Source organism: Rutilus rutilus, assembly GCF_951802725.1.
Source record: "Rutilus rutilus genome assembly, chromosome: 16".
Lineage (NCBI taxonomy): Eukaryota > Metazoa > Chordata > Actinopteri > Cypriniformes > Leuciscidae > Rutilus > Rutilus rutilus.
In genome coordinates, this window is record NC_140224.1 from 22,779,859 (window position 1) to 22,797,000 (window position 17,142).

Below are 17,142 nucleotides of genomic sequence, written 5' to 3' on the forward strand. Positions count from 1 at the left end.
CTTCAGTTTTGGAAATGTTGTCCCATTAGGGTTTCACATCGAGACACAGCCAGAGGGAAGATTTGAGGGTAGCTTTGCTTTTTCTTCTTCATGTCAAACTCAAAACACTCAAGTGTGTTTGTGTTCAAAAAGTAGGTACTTGTACTTCAACTTGCCCATTTGAGTATGTGTGTGTGTATGTGTATGTGTTTGTAGGCTCAGAGTGTCTGTGCTGTAAACCGAGCTGAACTCAAGGCCTCTGAGTCACTGTCTAAGAAAGCTGATGCCTCATGCTCTTTAGAAAGATTTCATTTTCTTCAGTTGTCTCTTTCTCTTGCTCTCATCATTGAAATATCTCTGAATCATTTTAAATAAGTAGAGGATTACTGTAATTTCTGACTCTGTCATTATTTGTTTCCGCCCCTTTCCGTTATTTGTCTATGAGATGGAAAGTGAGAGAGGGAAAAGCAAATGATTGAAGAAGGTGCTGTGGAAAAACTGTGGCAAAGATACAGAACATGAAAGTCGCTGTGGTTCTTAACACTCCTGACCACATCACAGGCGGAGAAGGATCCGATTGGACTGATGTGGTCAGTGTTATTTGCTGGGTGGAAACTCTGGCGAAGTATTTTGTTTTTAGGGTGTGTTGTCACAGCCAAGGTAACAGTCTTTCTGTAAAGACTTATTTTATTGCTAACAGATGCTAGAATAGTTAGCATGAATAATTAATGCACAGTGTGCTGTAATTGTTTGTTGCTTTCAGGAGCTGGAGCTAGCTTGGGTTTCTAAGAACAAAATTATTATTTGTTTTCACAGATTCTAAAGATTTTCAGTTTGATTGATTTGACTTGATACCTTACAATTTCCTTAAAAATGCAACAATATTCAAATATAAAATCTGCAGGCGTGTGTAAGCGCATTCCCCTGACGTCAAACAAGTTGTTATTTTTAACTAAAACTGACACTATTGAAAAAAAGCTAAATTAAAATACACAAAATGAAAAACAAACTTCAACTAAAGAAAATAGAACTTTAAATTTTAAGCATATAACAAAATCACTTGAACTAAAATTAAAACTTAAAATTCAATTCAATTCAAAATATTAATAAATAATACTATAATAATAAAATAACACTGTCTCAAAAACGTGTAGGCATTAGGCAATACAGACGATCTTGATTTCCTGCTGTATCTGTATCTCTACTATCCTAACAGCTGACCTTCATGAACTATCTTTATCTGGGTTTCTCTTTGCCAAATTCCTTCTGCTCTAAAAACAAGCGCCATCTGTGTTTTTGGGTTATTGATCCTGCAGGTGTATTTGTACATAGTATTTAAGCCTTGAGGCAGCTCTCTCATCTTTGTACAGTCATTTATTTTCCTCTCTGCCGCTCTGCATGCCATTTCGTGCCTATTTAGTGCCTGTCTTACTTATTTCCTTGCACTCATTTTGATTTGCCAGATGAATAGAGACAGGGATTAAAGAATTCTCACACACATTCACTGTAGTGCATAACACAACAATGTGATGGAAACATAAGAGGCCCAATTTATAGGAATCACTTTATAGTCCATGGGGAAAGTGGCAGTGACTAATAGATTATGCCACTTCCTGTAGTGGGTCAAAAAGGGAGTAAGAGTGAGTCAGCCTTTGGGTTCTAAATCTCAGTGGGAGTGCGTATATTTTAATGCTCCAAAAATACACTTGTGTGTGCGAACAAACTCACACACACACACCTCTTTTTTATGCTTTTCCACCCTTTTGTATTATTGTAACCCACTTTCCATCAATTCCAATTTATTTTTAGTAGGGGCGTATCATATAGGGTGATGATGAAGGCAACCTGTCCTTTGGGTATTTGGGTAAAATGCTTAGTTTGGTTTTTAGCCAAGACTTGTTTTCACATGTTTTTGGAATAGTGGATTCAGGCTTTTCTGTACTAAATGGATGTGCTTATGTGCATGTATAGATCTGCTGGTATATAATAATCAGGTGTTCAGTACTATGTGTGTTAAAGGTGTAGCTTAAATTCTGGTTACAATCTGGAAAGTTTGTGAGCATTTAAGTGCTAAGGCCTCTAGACTTGTCTTTTTAAATTGACTGTGCATTTAGGTTAATGTCAAGGTGTTATGATTTATGGGAATACTTTCCTTCTTCCTCTGTATTTCACCCTTGACACACCCACACAGACAGATCCCAGAGGCTATTCATACTGAAGCTTCAAGTTTAGTGTGCTTTTACACCAGCACTTTTCTTCTTGTCTGCTTTTGGTGCCGTTTGGTGTCAGAGTTTGGTTTGCTTTGGTTGGTGGGAAAAGAGGTAATCCGACCTAGACTGATGCATACATAACATCAGCACCTAGTCCCAACATTGTGGAAAAACAAGCTGGCGCCGGATTCATGTAAATCTACTTGAAAAGAAATTTTGAGACATAAGAATGTTCTTAAGTGCTGTTCTTGTAATCTTAAGAAGTTCTCCAAAAAAAAAAAATTCTTAAGAAGAAAATAACAGGCTATTGTGTTATCTGATTGATGTGGGGTTCTTTCCTAAGACTTGCTGATCAACTCAACAAAAAACGCATCTTTTTGTGCTGCTTGTAGATTACCGTAACAATGCTAAAAAACCATGCACACTATTTCCTTTGCAACTGGCTTGACAGCCGTTAAGCAATCTGCGTCATGCTTTTTTTTAATACGCCATGAATTTTATATAGTCTCAGGATGGAGCAGTCTGTTGCATTCCTTTGTGAACCTAGAGTGAATGTGTTTGTGAGTGTGTGCCTCCTGTCTATGGCCACTGTCATTCTGCATGTGCTTTGTTTCCGAAAATGTCACAATCTTAGATTTAACACATCACATTATTCAACAATTCTGTAACATTTCACATTTTTCTCATTTGGGTGGACAATTTATCTGAGTGAATATGTTGTGGCTGTAGATGGTGTGAGTGAGTGAGATGTGTGTGTAAGAGACTTCATCATCTTTTTACCTATTCTTCCAGTCTCTTTCACTCGGTATGTGATAATTGTTTTTTTGTTGCTGTCATTCAGCACTCTTACATTGAAGCTTTGCAGATGTTTCTTTGGAATGCTATTCCCATAACCCCTCTCTCCTCAATGGTCCTCTAAAGCACTGCCATTGGCTGCACGCAGAGCCGCCGCCTCTTATGCTGTCCTCACAGAGAATGATGAGTATAATTTTACAGTGTTTACAAAACACAAATCTGAAAGACAGGAATTTTACATATTTTGTCTTTACATGCTACACTACACGAAACAACACAAAACTACACACAAAACCACTACAGAAAAGGTAATAAAACAATATAAAAAGATATCAGAAGAAATAACATACAACAAAACAACAGATTGCTACAATGCTAGGGTATTTTAACCAAGCAGTTTAAAGCTGGCTGATTTGAAATTTTTGCATTTGTAATCAGTAGTTTTGTTAAAAAAAAATAAAAAAAAAAATACTACATCATTTTACTCCAACATGCTTCATCTAGAAAGGAACCATGATTTTTCCATCAATCCATATTTTTTTAGTGTAAAATAGGGCTGAACGATACATCGAATTTTCATCGTCATCGCGATATGAACTCGCGCGATGAACACATTGCAACAGACAGCTCGACACGATGAATAATGCCTGGTTCAGATTACAAGATTTTTGTGTCTGTTTCTGTTATGATAGTCACTGTGTCAGATTACACGATTTTGACTCCTAAAATCTTGTCGTGTCGTGGACAAGAAACATGTCAGACTACGTTGCTTTCCAACCAGTCATCGCGTGCCGTCACATGCACACATTCACTCTCACGCACACACACACACTCACTCACGCTCACTCACACTCGCTCACTGGCGCACACACACACACTCACTGTTGCTCGCACTCTCGCGTAGGTTGTCGCCCACTATGACACACTTCATAGATACGAGATGAAACGATCGAATCTTGCGTCCCGACGCCCGTTGTAGTTTACGAATCCCCACGACACCCTACGTCAAACGGATCGTGTCAAAATCGCGCTAAAATCATGTAATCTGAACCAGGCAGGTAATAAACGCTTGACCTATCACGCAAAGAACCTATTAAAGCACTAAGACATGGGAACAGTATAGCTAACATTCACATTTGAATATTTATCGCAAGTCATATCGTCATCGCAATATTAAACAATATTATCGCACATCGCAGCTTTTCCTCATATCGTGCAGCCCTAGTGTAAAAGTTCAACATAGATGACAAAGATCAGTGTGAATATTTGAGGGACTGCTGGATTTTTAAATCTGATTGGCAAGCTCCCTGACAGTATGGGCGAGGCTTTAAAATGTGTGTCTGGCAGGTGAATTCTCCTATTTTCCATCCACCTCCTCCCTTCCCTTCCCTTTCACCCATATCCTCTCTCTTTTCCTCTGGCCTTGCATGCTTTCAATATCTTTCTTTTGTGGCAAGTCAGTAGGTATGTTTACATGAACAAATTTTCATCAATCTGCATGAATCTGTCTGATTTCAGATTCTGAAAGTTCTGTTCATATGAAACTTAAACTTTGCAATCCGATTCACAAATTTGTTTACATGTGTTTTTCATGTATTCCAAACCAAACTCTAACTCTATGCAGTCGCAGCGCAAGGTACCTGATTGAGAAAATAATTGAATTCAAGTTTTTACGCTTATAACATCACTTATTTCCTATTGATTGAATCATTTCAGGTCTACGCCACCCCTTCCAATAAAAAATTTGGATCAACACCTCAATTTAGGTGTTTACATGGCTTTTTAGTTCGATTAAGCCATCAATTTGATACTAGCTTAAAAAAAAAGGTAACAGCATGCTACAGGGGTATAAACATATTAAGCGATTTGCTTATATAAATGTAGCATCTGTCCTCCTCAGTGATAATAGTCCTCCTGGTCTATAGTATGTGTTCGCTTAGGGTCAGAATTAACATAATGGACACAAACCAGGACTGTGTGACTCAATCTAACGAGAATTGTCATCTAACAGATACAATGAATAAGCTCCCATGTCTTACTGGCCATGACAACAGTGTTTTATATTGTCTTTCTTTTCTTTTTTTGCTGGGATGATTTATCAACACTAGACTCACTCCTTTGGTCTGTTGTGAGAGGCCAGGACCCATATATGTACAAGATCATATATCAGGAATGCTGTCTCTGGATCAGAGCTGCTCCTTTGCACTTCTTGGCTTAAACCCCAGTAAACAATGTGAAAATCTGATCCTAAATCAGCACTCTGCACAAATACATGATGTTGGATCTCCGGGGGCGTACTTCCTCCCTGAGGTCTGATGAAAATCAATTTCTGTGGATCTGGCGGAGTCTGGCTGAAACATTTATCAAAATCATCTGATGGAAAGTGCCTGGATCTGAGGAAATGAAGGACTGTATGATGTCCGCTATGTTCTTAGAGGATTTGTATTTGATTGCTGTGTGCGGCGATCGAGGAAGAACCGGATAAAAAAAAAAAAGCATTGGAAAAAACTGTGGGATGGGGGCTCATACATTTTGCATTAAAGCAGATTGGTTTCTTAATTGGGTCTCCTACCCCCATAGGGCTGACCAGCCATAACCAACAACACGTCTGCAGTCTCAGCCTGGCCAGATGGTGGACTGAGCCTCGAAGTAGTGGGATGGTCTGCTGGAGGGAGGTGTGTGTGTTGAGTGTGTATTAGTGGTTGTGACTGTTTGTCCTGCTGGGCCATCCTCCCCTTCGTACATCCATCCATCCATTCATCCATTCATCTGACTGTTTCCTGTGGACCGTTGGAGCTAAAGAGGCACCCTGGCTATAGCAGCTGGGACTTGAGACTGGGTGTGGATTGGGGGAGGGTTATGTGTATGTTATCAAGAATGGGCATCAAGAAGAACAAGAGGGAGGAAGGAAATGTAATGGACAGAGAAGTAGGAGGAGGACTTTATGGATGAAGGAAGACAAAAATACACAAAATTATGAAGAATCTGACCAGTCTGGGGAAACAGAGGAGTTAACTATTAGTGCAAAGCAGTGGATACTGTATAGATTGATAGAAGAAAGCACAGGATGAGCTTCATGCAGCTGCTCAGTCCTGCTGATAACTTGCAGATGGGTCTTCAACATTGTCCACTCCATTAGCTCTAACAAATGGACTCAAATGAACCCAAATTGGCCTCTTGTGTTGGTCACCTTGCCCTTGTCAACACTTTACTTGTTACTCATTGTACTTTGACAATTTCTTTTAAGACCAGCATGCAAATGCATTTGAACTGAATTAAACTTTCAGTGCTTAATAATGAATAGAATGCTCTGAGGCACTTGGAGAGAAAAAAATGCAAAATTCTGACTGGTACAATTTTAGTCAGACTAAACTATTTACATGACATTTAAAAAAAAAAAAGTGTTCATGTAAATGCACTTCCTTTTCTTGGCTGAGCATACATTTTCAATGTAAAGAAAGTAAAAAGCGAGAACATACTGTAGTGTAGCCTCATCTGCACTATTCTGGAATATCATGTAAGGAATGTTGAGCTGTTTTTTGTCAAAGTCTTTTTTTAGGGTTTTTCAAGGATATAGGATTGTGTATCTCTTCTGAGACCCCTTATTGGACTGGTTTGAAGTGCACTATCCAGCTGATCCTGCCCAACCCAAACACAGCACAATGTATGTCTGAAACTGAGCCAGGATATTACAAGTGAGCAGTGTCATGAGGCAGGCAAAAGGCAGTCATGCTCACTCCGATTCTGACCTAGTTTTGTAAATACTCGAACTCCTTACCATTGCTCTGTCTTCCCTCCATCAAGGCTTTCCTCCGCTGGACCACAGCCAGTGTTCCATACTGCCCGTCCATATGCGCTACAGCTTTTTAGGCTTTCTGCACTATAAAATGACTATGGTGTCAAATTACGCAACTGCAGCTGAGCAGAGCGGCCTTTACCTCATAGCCATATGGAGAGTCTATGAAGACTGATTGCTTGTGATGAAGACAATGATGATGACGATTTCTCCAGACATGTATACAGAGTTTTGGTTGCAGTTTACCAGCTCAGAAAGCTTCATTATTCAAATTTACCGCCTGTGTAAGTCGATATGTGTGCGTTTAATTTTCCATGAGATAACATCTTATCAGGGGGGAACTGCGAACTGGAGAGCAACCAATGAAAATGATGCCAAGGTTTTTGCCATTGAGTTTGTTGCTCTTGTGCCATTGTGTATGCTGACTGCTGTTTGAAGCATTGCAGTTTATGTATTTCCTTGAGTTTGAACACATCTGAGGTATTTACAACAGCAACATCTGTAGAAATAACTACAGCCTCTGCAGAATGGCACAAATTAACTTTCTGTGAGACCACAGATCTCAATGTATGTGTTTTCTATCAGGCCAAATATTTTAGATGAATTAATCCTATCTACAGGTTTATCTCAAGACTGACTAGAGTTAGATTAATACTATTCTTCTAATTAAGAAAAGCATGCATTGTTGGCTATAAAGGGTTAGACAGGATTTAGGACCACAGGAGGCACAGCAAATCTGTCAGTCTACTCTTTGTTAATTCCTTAAAGCTTTGGCTTGATTATACTGTGTGTGTGTGTGTGTGTGTGTGTGTGTGTGTGTGTGTGTGTGTGTGTGTGTGTGTGTAGGAGAAGAGTACAGCCAAATGTCTTTTAAAATCTTAGTCACTTGCCTGCTGTTTGGATACTGAGAGGAGCAGTGCAGATTGCAGAGATGATTTTTAGTTGTTTTAAATGAATCAAAAACACTCTGCAACACTCCAGATAACTCTGTCTGAAAACATTGTCCAGCAATTATAAAGGTTCAGCAAGTCCTGCAAGCATTTCAGGGCTGAAAACGAAATGTCAAAGGGTTCATTCAGGAATAAGTTTTTAATAGAGTACAGAAACAACAACCTCTAGAGCATTTAAATGAATTTGTCTGTGGAATCTAAAAATCTATTGTCTTGCAGGTGGTGTGCATATGATTTTGGTTTGTGTTTTTTTGCCAGCGAGGCCAGCCACCTTAGTAATTAGGTGTTTGGCACAGATTGTTGCTGCATTCCTTGGAGATATGAACACACATAAGCACTGATGAATGACACAGAGACACATTCTATGAGATTCACTTCGAAAGACCTTGAATTCAGCTCACGTGTTGCCCCTGGAAAAATAGCCTTTGTTGTAATGAATGCCCTGCAGTGGAACCCAGAGGAAACAGTCATTCCACTGGCTACCAGGCTCTTTAATGCTTCATTAGAGATTTGTTTGTTTAAAGCTTACACTCCTCACAGTTACCAGTTTGCCAGTACGGGGCCTCCACCCTGCTTTCAACATCCTGAGCACGTGATGTGAGGACCAAGTCATGTTAGAAGGGTGTCACTTACTTTTTAACGGTGTGTCTGGACCTGGGAAGAGATAAAGTTTATATGTGGTTTACTCATATTGTGGTTAACATCGGATACAAATGTTTTTCTTTGCTTCTGTATAAGTACAATTTGTGTATTTCATGTAGCCTATCTTTCATTAGAAATTAGTTAAATGACTCAATAGTTTCACAATTTAGTTTTCAGCTCTTCTGGTGTATCTCTCTAAAGACTTTTGACTCCTCTAAGATGTCTCTGTATTGAATTGTGCAGTTATAATGACCTCAAAGATTTAGTTCAGTGTAACCTAACTCTCTCTTCCTATTCTCTTCGCCATGCACATAACTCTCTCTAGATTGCGCCTTTTTTAATGTGAGTCGATAATAAACATGGCTTTGTCATTACTTCAAGCAGTTGACAATGCATATTTCAGTACTCTTGTTTTATCAAAACATCTGCAATCAAAGTTAAACACAAGGTATACCCCAACTGATAAAAAGGAAAGCAACTAAACAAACAGAACACAGATAAGTATGTTATCGTAAAACTGGCACTTGTTTGAATCTGATACAGTGTTGAATCTGATACTGTGGGGAATGCAGGCTTTGTGTTGAAACCCCTGAGTCAACGATACTATTGCTCTCCGCTGTGCTGCAGGCTTTGGGTGGACTTAATGTCTGCATATCAATTTGATTCTCTCCCCAGTATGATGTCAGAGCATATAGTTGTTTTTTGTGCCAAGGTCAAATACATGGATCACTGTCCAGATACAATATCCTGCTGGTTTTTCAATCCAGACATGCTTTTACATTGACTTGTAGTTCACGAGTTCACACTTTCAAATAAGTCAGATAGAATAATGGTGTGCGTATTTGGCGTGCCGTCTGAGGAGAGGGCTCCGAGCTTGGTATTTGGCCCGAACCCATCTCCCTGTATTCCTAACCCTAACCCTAAACAGGGACTAAGGTTATTGGAAAAAAACTCACTTTTTTTTTGCCACGAAAGGCTGTCGATTAATGCGCTGTTAAAACATCTGTAGGTCAATGACCCTGCTGTTTTCAACCACGCTGACACTGTGATTATAGAGTTTCTTACTTTTTATAGACCCTTTCAGATGAATGACATGCAATTATTAATCCATAAATAGATGATTGGTGTATAGAAATGCATGTATAAACTTGGCAGAGAAGAATGTTCACTTGTACTAGAATAAAGAACCATTTTCCGTCTGGGCTCGTCTGATCTACATGCATACAATGGCAAACAGTTACAATTACGATTTATTTATTTAATTAAAATATTGTTAGTTGATGAGAACATTTTATTAGAAAATACCTAGATCAATATGAACCAGAATCTAAAGAGTTTATCCTTTTCTTGAGCTTATGTATGGATTTTTTGAAGTTTTCTTTGAAGACACACAAGGATACAGAGATTCTTGATGATTCTGAGATAATGTTCTAATCTTAAATATGGTAATAATAAACGTATCATTGCACAAGTTTCACTAAACATTAAGTGCTCGTTAATCGTGCCTCTCCACACACACATGCGCTGTATCCAGCTGTGGAATTGGAGAAGTGGGGCTACAGGGCGGAGAAAAGAGGGAGAGGAAACTAAATAGAAAGGAAGGAGGTCCCACTTTTCGCCGAGCACGACATGGAGAGAAAGTGAACGATTTTCTTTTAAGTCTCCAAGCAGCGCTTCCCTTCGAAGGCGCAGCGGTGTGCTGTCGGGATCTCGATAAACAGAAAGCGAACAGAGCTGCTCTGTGAAAGTCAGGGGAAGTTTTCAGAGGAAACGAGACATTGCCGGGCGGTAAGCGAGCGGAGTTCTGCTGGTTTGCATAGAGAGAAAGAGGGGAAAACAGAGACGGCTCTGTTGCGCGGATTTTAATGAAATACAGCAGCTGTCGGACACACGCCTGCAACCCCTAGTACCCACCCGGAGTTAAATGCGTTTGACTCTAAGATGCGGAGCGACCCCATACTGTTCGCCTCGAGGGGTGAGTGTCCAGACGATCTCCATGAGTGGATTCATAGCATGCTTTGAGATAGTTGATTAATATTACTGTGTCCTGTCCGCGTGTAATTTATAGTGGCTATGCAAGAACAATGTATCTTTAGTGAGATGCAGTATCACAAAGTGTGATAGAAACGCATTTCTCATTAGCCTACATCTACATCCTCGCGCTTTATGAGAGGAAGAAGTTTGTAATACATTTTTCGTGTTAATTTAATTTAATTTAAAAGAAACAGTAAGTGAAGAAATACAAATATTTCTCATAATGGACATTTCAAAGGCGATATATTACCGTCTCGGTTTGGAAAGAGCTGAGTTCACCCCATGAGTCAGACTTCTGAATCCCTCACAGCTCTTCTCAGGTCAGTTAGAAAAGCCATTACAATTTGAAATGTGAAGAGGCGGTAAATTTAAGGACATGATGTTGCAAGGAATTCGTGCTATTTGTTTGCTGTGTGTGTTTATTTATTTTTTATTCGGTAATGTTCAGATTTGCATTTAATTAAAATAAATAGGTCTAAATGATCTTTTACATTTTATTTTAATAGTATTAGAATACTAGTGTTAAATTTAATAATTAAATCAGAAGAGTGATTCCAGTCACCCGTAATAGGGTGATACAGGTGCCCTGTTATCTTCTGTCACAGAAGTCTGCACTTTCAAAAACATAACATGAGCTGGATAGGCAGGGCATCTGTGATTAGCATGGTTGGCTGGCAGCTGTGAGGTGTCAGGTATCCTGTATGTGCATCACAATGCACTTGGTTGGATATGACAGAGCCCTATTATCCACAGTGGTTTAACGGTATCTGAGTGCAGGGCGTAGCATTGGCTTCGGAGTTTTGTTGTAAAGGGCCAAGTGTGTTTTTTCTCTTTTTTTGCCATAGCATTGCATTGCTCTCTTAAATACTTGATTCTAATTGGTCAGTTGTAGTAGTCAAACATTAAATTTCAGAAGGACTGTTGGGGTTTATTTAGTGTTAAAGACCATATATGATTATCCCTTACATGAGTTTTTGCACTAAAACATGTCAGCATAGTTCCAGATGTGACAATGTTCCTTGTGGATCTTGTTTTAAAGCTATAGCCTACTGGGCTGCGCTGGTGGTTAATGTGTTTATTGGTATTTAGGAACATATGGCACTCTGTTGCCAGTCTGACATGGTATGAATTGGCACTCGATTACAGCGTGTGATGTGGGTATTGGTCTGTTAGCCTACTTGGCTTTATTTTAAGGGGTCTCCTCTCTGACAGTTTCCACACTGATGAGTGTTTAAAGGCTTACACGTGCCAAGAAACCCCCAAAGCCCTTCCTTCCCTCCAAGTAGAGATGTCTGACCCAAAAATGACGAGAGGCAAGAAGAGAATTCTTTGACTTTGCCTTGCTCTGTCTTTTCCACCCATTCTGTCAACTGCTTGACTCTACTGCAGTTTTAATCATATCTTTCTGTTTTTTTTCTCCCCTCTCTCAATTGCTATTACTACAAAGAGCGTTAATGGCTCTCTACATTGTCCCTAAGAGGAGAGTGCCAGAGAGGTCAGTGTGTTCGCCATGACATTGCTATTAAGTTGAGTATAATTTTGTGACCATTGGTTCAGCCTTATTTAATATTCAGTTATTGTTCAATATGCAGATCATGATGATGGGGATGGGAAGCATAATTGTGGCATAAACTAAATTGTCAACATAGATTTACATAGAATATTTAATATTGTATTTTACATTAATGACACCTTTTTTTAATTAATATAAAAAAAAAATGTTTTGTGTATTACACTACCATTAAAAAGTTTGAGGTCAGAAAGATTTTTGGGGGGGGGGATAAAAATACATTAATATTTTACAATTTAAAATAAAAAAAATATTTTGTGATGGCAAAGCTGCATTTTCAGCATCCATATCTCCAGTCTTTAGTGTCGTGTGATCCTTCAGAAATCATTCTAATATGCTGATCTGGTTATTAAAAATTTCTTTTGTATTATCAGTGTTGTAAACTGATCATCCTTAATTGGAAAGCATTCATAAATGCACACATAAAAAGTGGATACACTCACTTCTCGGCTCAGTTTCCCAGGCACCACAGAGTCTCCCCCACCCTCTAGAAAGATGATTCTTAAAGGTTTCTGTAACCAGTGGCTCCTCTCTCCCACCCCTCTGCCCACTGTGGTTTAGGAGTTAGCGCTCTGTAATTATATACACACACACACACACACACAAACTCATAAACACAAGTACACATTTATGGACGTATATTTTAAACCATCCTTTCATAATTGAAACCTCAGTATTTTCCTCATATGTTCATGTGAACACACATGGATATACACACATATAATCAAACACAGAGATGAATGTAATCACACAGCTGAGATATTCTCTTATTGATGATCCCGGTGCGTTTGATATATGTGACTACACAGATGCTGGTATTGAAGGCCATCATTAGTGGGACAGTGGAGCATCTGTTGAATATTTTCTTCTCTCCTGTAGTTTTCTACTATTTTCCAGGCATGTGTAGCTGGAGTGGTACTCTGTTGTGCCCTGGCCTGTGGCAGTGAGCGTTAACCATGATGAGGCCAAACCATAAAGCAGCCTAATTTAACAAACCACAGATTAGTAGCTGCCTTATTCACAGCTGCCAAACATTTTGTTCTGGGCACCCAGATCTACGAGAGATTCTATACCGTAACCGTATATATTCGATGATTTATAATATTGATATTTTGGGCTTGAGTGGAACAGGGACATGGACAGAGACAGATTGCTCATAGAAAAATCTATCGAAATATGATGGCTGTCCTGCCTTTCAGTTAAAGCTAAACCACAGAGGTCAAGGATTTGAGGTCATTTTTCATGAGATCTATTAATTAAAAAATCCATTAAACTGTAAAAATAAACAAAATTTGCATTTGCATTAAGCTTTTTATTATTGCTTTGGAAAAGATTAAAATTGTAGTTTTCTGAATTAAAATTCACTTTTAAACTCTCATAAAAAGTACATATTTCTAAAAGACACTTTACCTTTAAAAAAAATAATAATATATATATATATATATATTTTTTTTTTTTTGTGAGTGTAAATAATAAAGATGTGTACATGCATATTCAAAGCTTAGGGAAACATTTTTAGCACAATTTGAGGAATATTTTTGAAGAAAATGTATTGTACGACTTTTGTCCAATTTTTTTATTGATGATTTATTATAGATTATGTAACTTGACACAAGTTTTAGAAATTTCAGGCATACAAGAGCTTTATTTGCTATTATTTACACTAAACACTATTACAGCAGAGTGAACTGATTTGCTTTTAAAGATCTTTGATGTGACTATGGAGGTGTTATACGCAAGATTGGCATGCTTTCCTTTTTATCTTTACCTCCTCCCATCCATCCATCCATCCATCCATCCGTCTGTTCAGCCTCCAAGGCTTTTGGTGTGTAAGACCAGATTGGAGTATGAAGGAGCTTGTGTTGTATCTCATTTGTCACCGGCTCAGGCTCTCCGTCTGGATCCTGTCAGCAGACATCAAAGAGAAGCACTACACTGGATGAGGAGTCAGGGAGGACAGAAGAGCAAGAAGTTCACGTTTATGTTCTTGGCAGGTTTCTTAAACAAAGCAAAAGGTTGTTTGTTATCTCTTTTTTTCAAAGGTTTATCGTTAGCCGCCATGTCTTTCCCCATCTGAAGTGAGAAGTGAGGGGGAAAAAAAGCGTCTTGGCTCAGTATGGAAATTGAAATGGAGAAGTGGGAGTGAGAGAGATAAAAGAAGAGAAGAGTGAGTGAAGGATGTGGGATGGTGGGTACTCCACAGAAACTTGGCATGGGTTAATGCCTGATTATATATACGGTAGGTCATAGATCATGTGCATAAGGATTTGAACGGTTCATTAAAGAGAACTGCTCTAAAATGTGACGGAAGGGTCGGATAGGATGACAGCGCGGAGAGAAAAGTACTCTGTAATCTGTACGTGTACACACACACATTTATTTTGGTGAATTTCAAGGATGTTGTTGCTTCTCAGCGGCCTGGGTGGTAGATCGTAACCACATATACATACACACCTACGCAAATGCACACATATTCTACATCAGCAGACAAATAATACTGGTTCTTGCATGCTGGCAGCATCACAATTGCTTTTGCAGACCACATCCCTCTATATTATTGAGTTTGGGTTGGAATGATAGAATAATGTGATTTTTGTTCAGCAGAGGCTGTGAATGATGTTTTTCTGAGAGTTCACTAGGTCAACTTGTCAAACTGGTTCTAGATAACCACCAATCTGAATACCATCCATTATTTCTCTCTGTCAACACTGAATTAAAATCAGCTTTGCTTGTTGAAACCTTCTCTGGCATGGCATCAGCCTCTTTCTGGTCAATTTGGCAGGTATTTGTAAAACAAGACTAGAATTGTTTAAAATTATTTTATTTTTTTTGGTCTGGATGTGCTAACATATTTTGTCATTCCTCAGGATTTAAGCTTGCGGTGTGTCGTTTTTTTTTTTATTAAAGATGGGCTTTTTGGACTCATTTCTTGGATCTTTCATAATTTAGTTTTGTTTACGCTAGGGTTAGTCAGTCGAGAGTGTGTGAATGAAGAATTGGAGTTAGAGAATTGTGAATGTGGGTGGTTGTTATTGTTTAAAGTTTTCTCCTTGTCCTTTTTCTCTCTCATTCTCTTTCTCTTGACTTTGTTTGCCCCTAAGCAGTTTGAAGGTGGTCCTCATTTCTGTGTGGCACTTGGTGCTCTTTAATGCAGCGATTTGGTTCGCTCGGTTGGTTTTTAAAGTGTATTTCCTTTCATGTTATTTGGCCACCATTACTGAAAGTGCTTCATTAGCTTTATTCACTCTGACATGCAAGCTGTTGGACAGGGAATTGATACAGGAACAACTGGAAATGGTATAAGCTTATTGTATTTTTCTTTATATACAGCAATATGAGATCTAAAACCCATCAAAACAGTTGAAAATGTTCCTTTATAAAAATATTTAACAAATGTTTCTTATCCTTTTGTGAATTTTTTTGGGGGGTGGGGGTGGGGGGTTGATTTGAATACCATATTATTTGCAGGAAAATGTTTAAAATTACCGCCAAAACAGAGATGTGTGCTTTGTGATCTGTGCATTAGAATGCCTGTGTCTTTTATATATTATGCACATGCATTTATAGATCATATCACCCTCAGAATAGACATTTTAGGAGAACAAAATCATCCCAAAAAGCGTTAAAAAGCTTGTGAATAAATATTTAAGTGTGTTGTCCTGTTGAAGTATGATGGTAGACAGACTGTAGTCAACAGTAACAGAGGAGCAATTCAAACACATACTGTGAGGAAATGTCTATTCAGTCGAACACAAGAACATGTGATTTGAATTATCCAGTAAAACAAGAAGAACTCCAATGATTAAATTAGATGTCCTTATATAAGAAAGGACACCATAATGTCTTCCTAAATCAATCATGCTTGGGCAGTCTATGACGCATGAAAAATGTTCATAAACTTTCTACTTTTTTCGAATAGCCTAATTGTTAGGGCTGGACTGCATATCGACTTATGTAAGATATATTGATATATTTTTAAATGAGATATGAGCGTTTATATCGATAAACATTGATTTTGTGGAGGACACAGGTTGCTTATGAGGTTGCGTGCTTCCTAAACTTGTAGCTTAAATCGGCTACCCTCCTGTCAGATGCATGTAGCCTACTGTTTAATGCATTTGAGGCACGCTTTCCTCAGTTCATAACTTATATATAATGGTTGTATGCTTATCTAAATGTTAGAAAGTCACACGAGTATTTCCATTTTGCATAAAGGCTCTCGTCGAACGTGAGCGACTGAAAGGGAACTAAACATTTAACCCATTTTGTAGAAAATACAGATATACTGTGTAAACAGAGATAAAGTATTCGGTCCATATTGTCCAACTTCAACTATTGTCTTGTGTTCCCTTTAAAGACAAGAACATTTCAAATATTTAATAGAAAAAACTGCAAATTTGATTTGTGCGTACTTGAAGGAGGGTCTTTAAAGGGTAATACCTGCATTCAAATGAACTATAGCCAACCTAAAAAATATCCAGATGTTTGTGCAGCGGCAGTCTTGATGGCTGGAATCTAGACCAGCAGTCATACAGTGACACGCTCAATTCACTATACATAATTCATTTCATAGCACACACTAATCAGTGAGCTCTATTCTCTGTTTTACGTCAAGAAACTGTCCCTACAGCAGCCGAGCGCCTTATGTAAACCTTCAGCTATGTGTTTGTATGGGCCCGAGCCCATTGTAATGCTGTTTTATAGACCTCTGATTTTCCAGGGCTGCAATTCACATTTGATAGCCTTTGATATTCCCCAGGTGCCGAGCCAACAGATACCTATAATTCACCGCTTTTACGAGATGCCAGCCAGCATCTCAGGGCAGAGCAATGCTGACGGCCCATCTTTACAGTGTCAATAGGAGAAAACCAACAAAGCAGAAGATGTTATGCCTCAAACTTGTGCTCTTATTTTGCTTATTGAATATCTGATTGTATTTTTTATTTATTTTTCAGCGATGGAGGAGTTGTTGGCAGAGTTGCGGGTCTTTCTGGAGTTGTTAGACAGAGAGTATTTAACTGCTGGAGTGAGAGAGAAGAAACAGCAAATATTAAACATCCTACACAGAGTTCTAGCCACTAGAGGTAAGCACAAACCCGCTTTAGCTGCTCATTTCACCTTTGACTTCAGATGAACTCTTCACACCGCACCATGTTGCTTCATCAT

The 17,142-nt window shown here is 38.7% G+C and overlaps 1 protein-coding gene across 4 annotated transcripts in view; it reads left to right on the forward strand.

Moving 5' to 3' along the window:
* The window catches only part of afap1 (actin filament associated protein 1), a 55,800-nt gene that overhangs the window by 6,898 nt on the left and 31,760 nt on the right, over positions 1 to 17,142 (forward strand). For 2 of the 4 annotated variants that reach the window (XM_084434715.1, XM_084434717.1), the window contains exons 1-2: positions 9,882 to 10,347; positions 16,932 to 17,060. In XM_084434715.1, coding sequence (XP_084290841.1) covers positions 10,314 to 10,347; positions 16,932 to 17,060 — 163 coding nt within the window. In that variant the 5' untranslated portion in view covers positions 9,882 to 10,313. Of the gene's footprint in view, positions 1 to 9,881; positions 10,348 to 16,931; positions 17,061 to 17,142 lie in introns of those variants that run through there. The other 2 variants (XM_084434716.1, XM_084434718.1) reach the window with 1 other exon arrangement.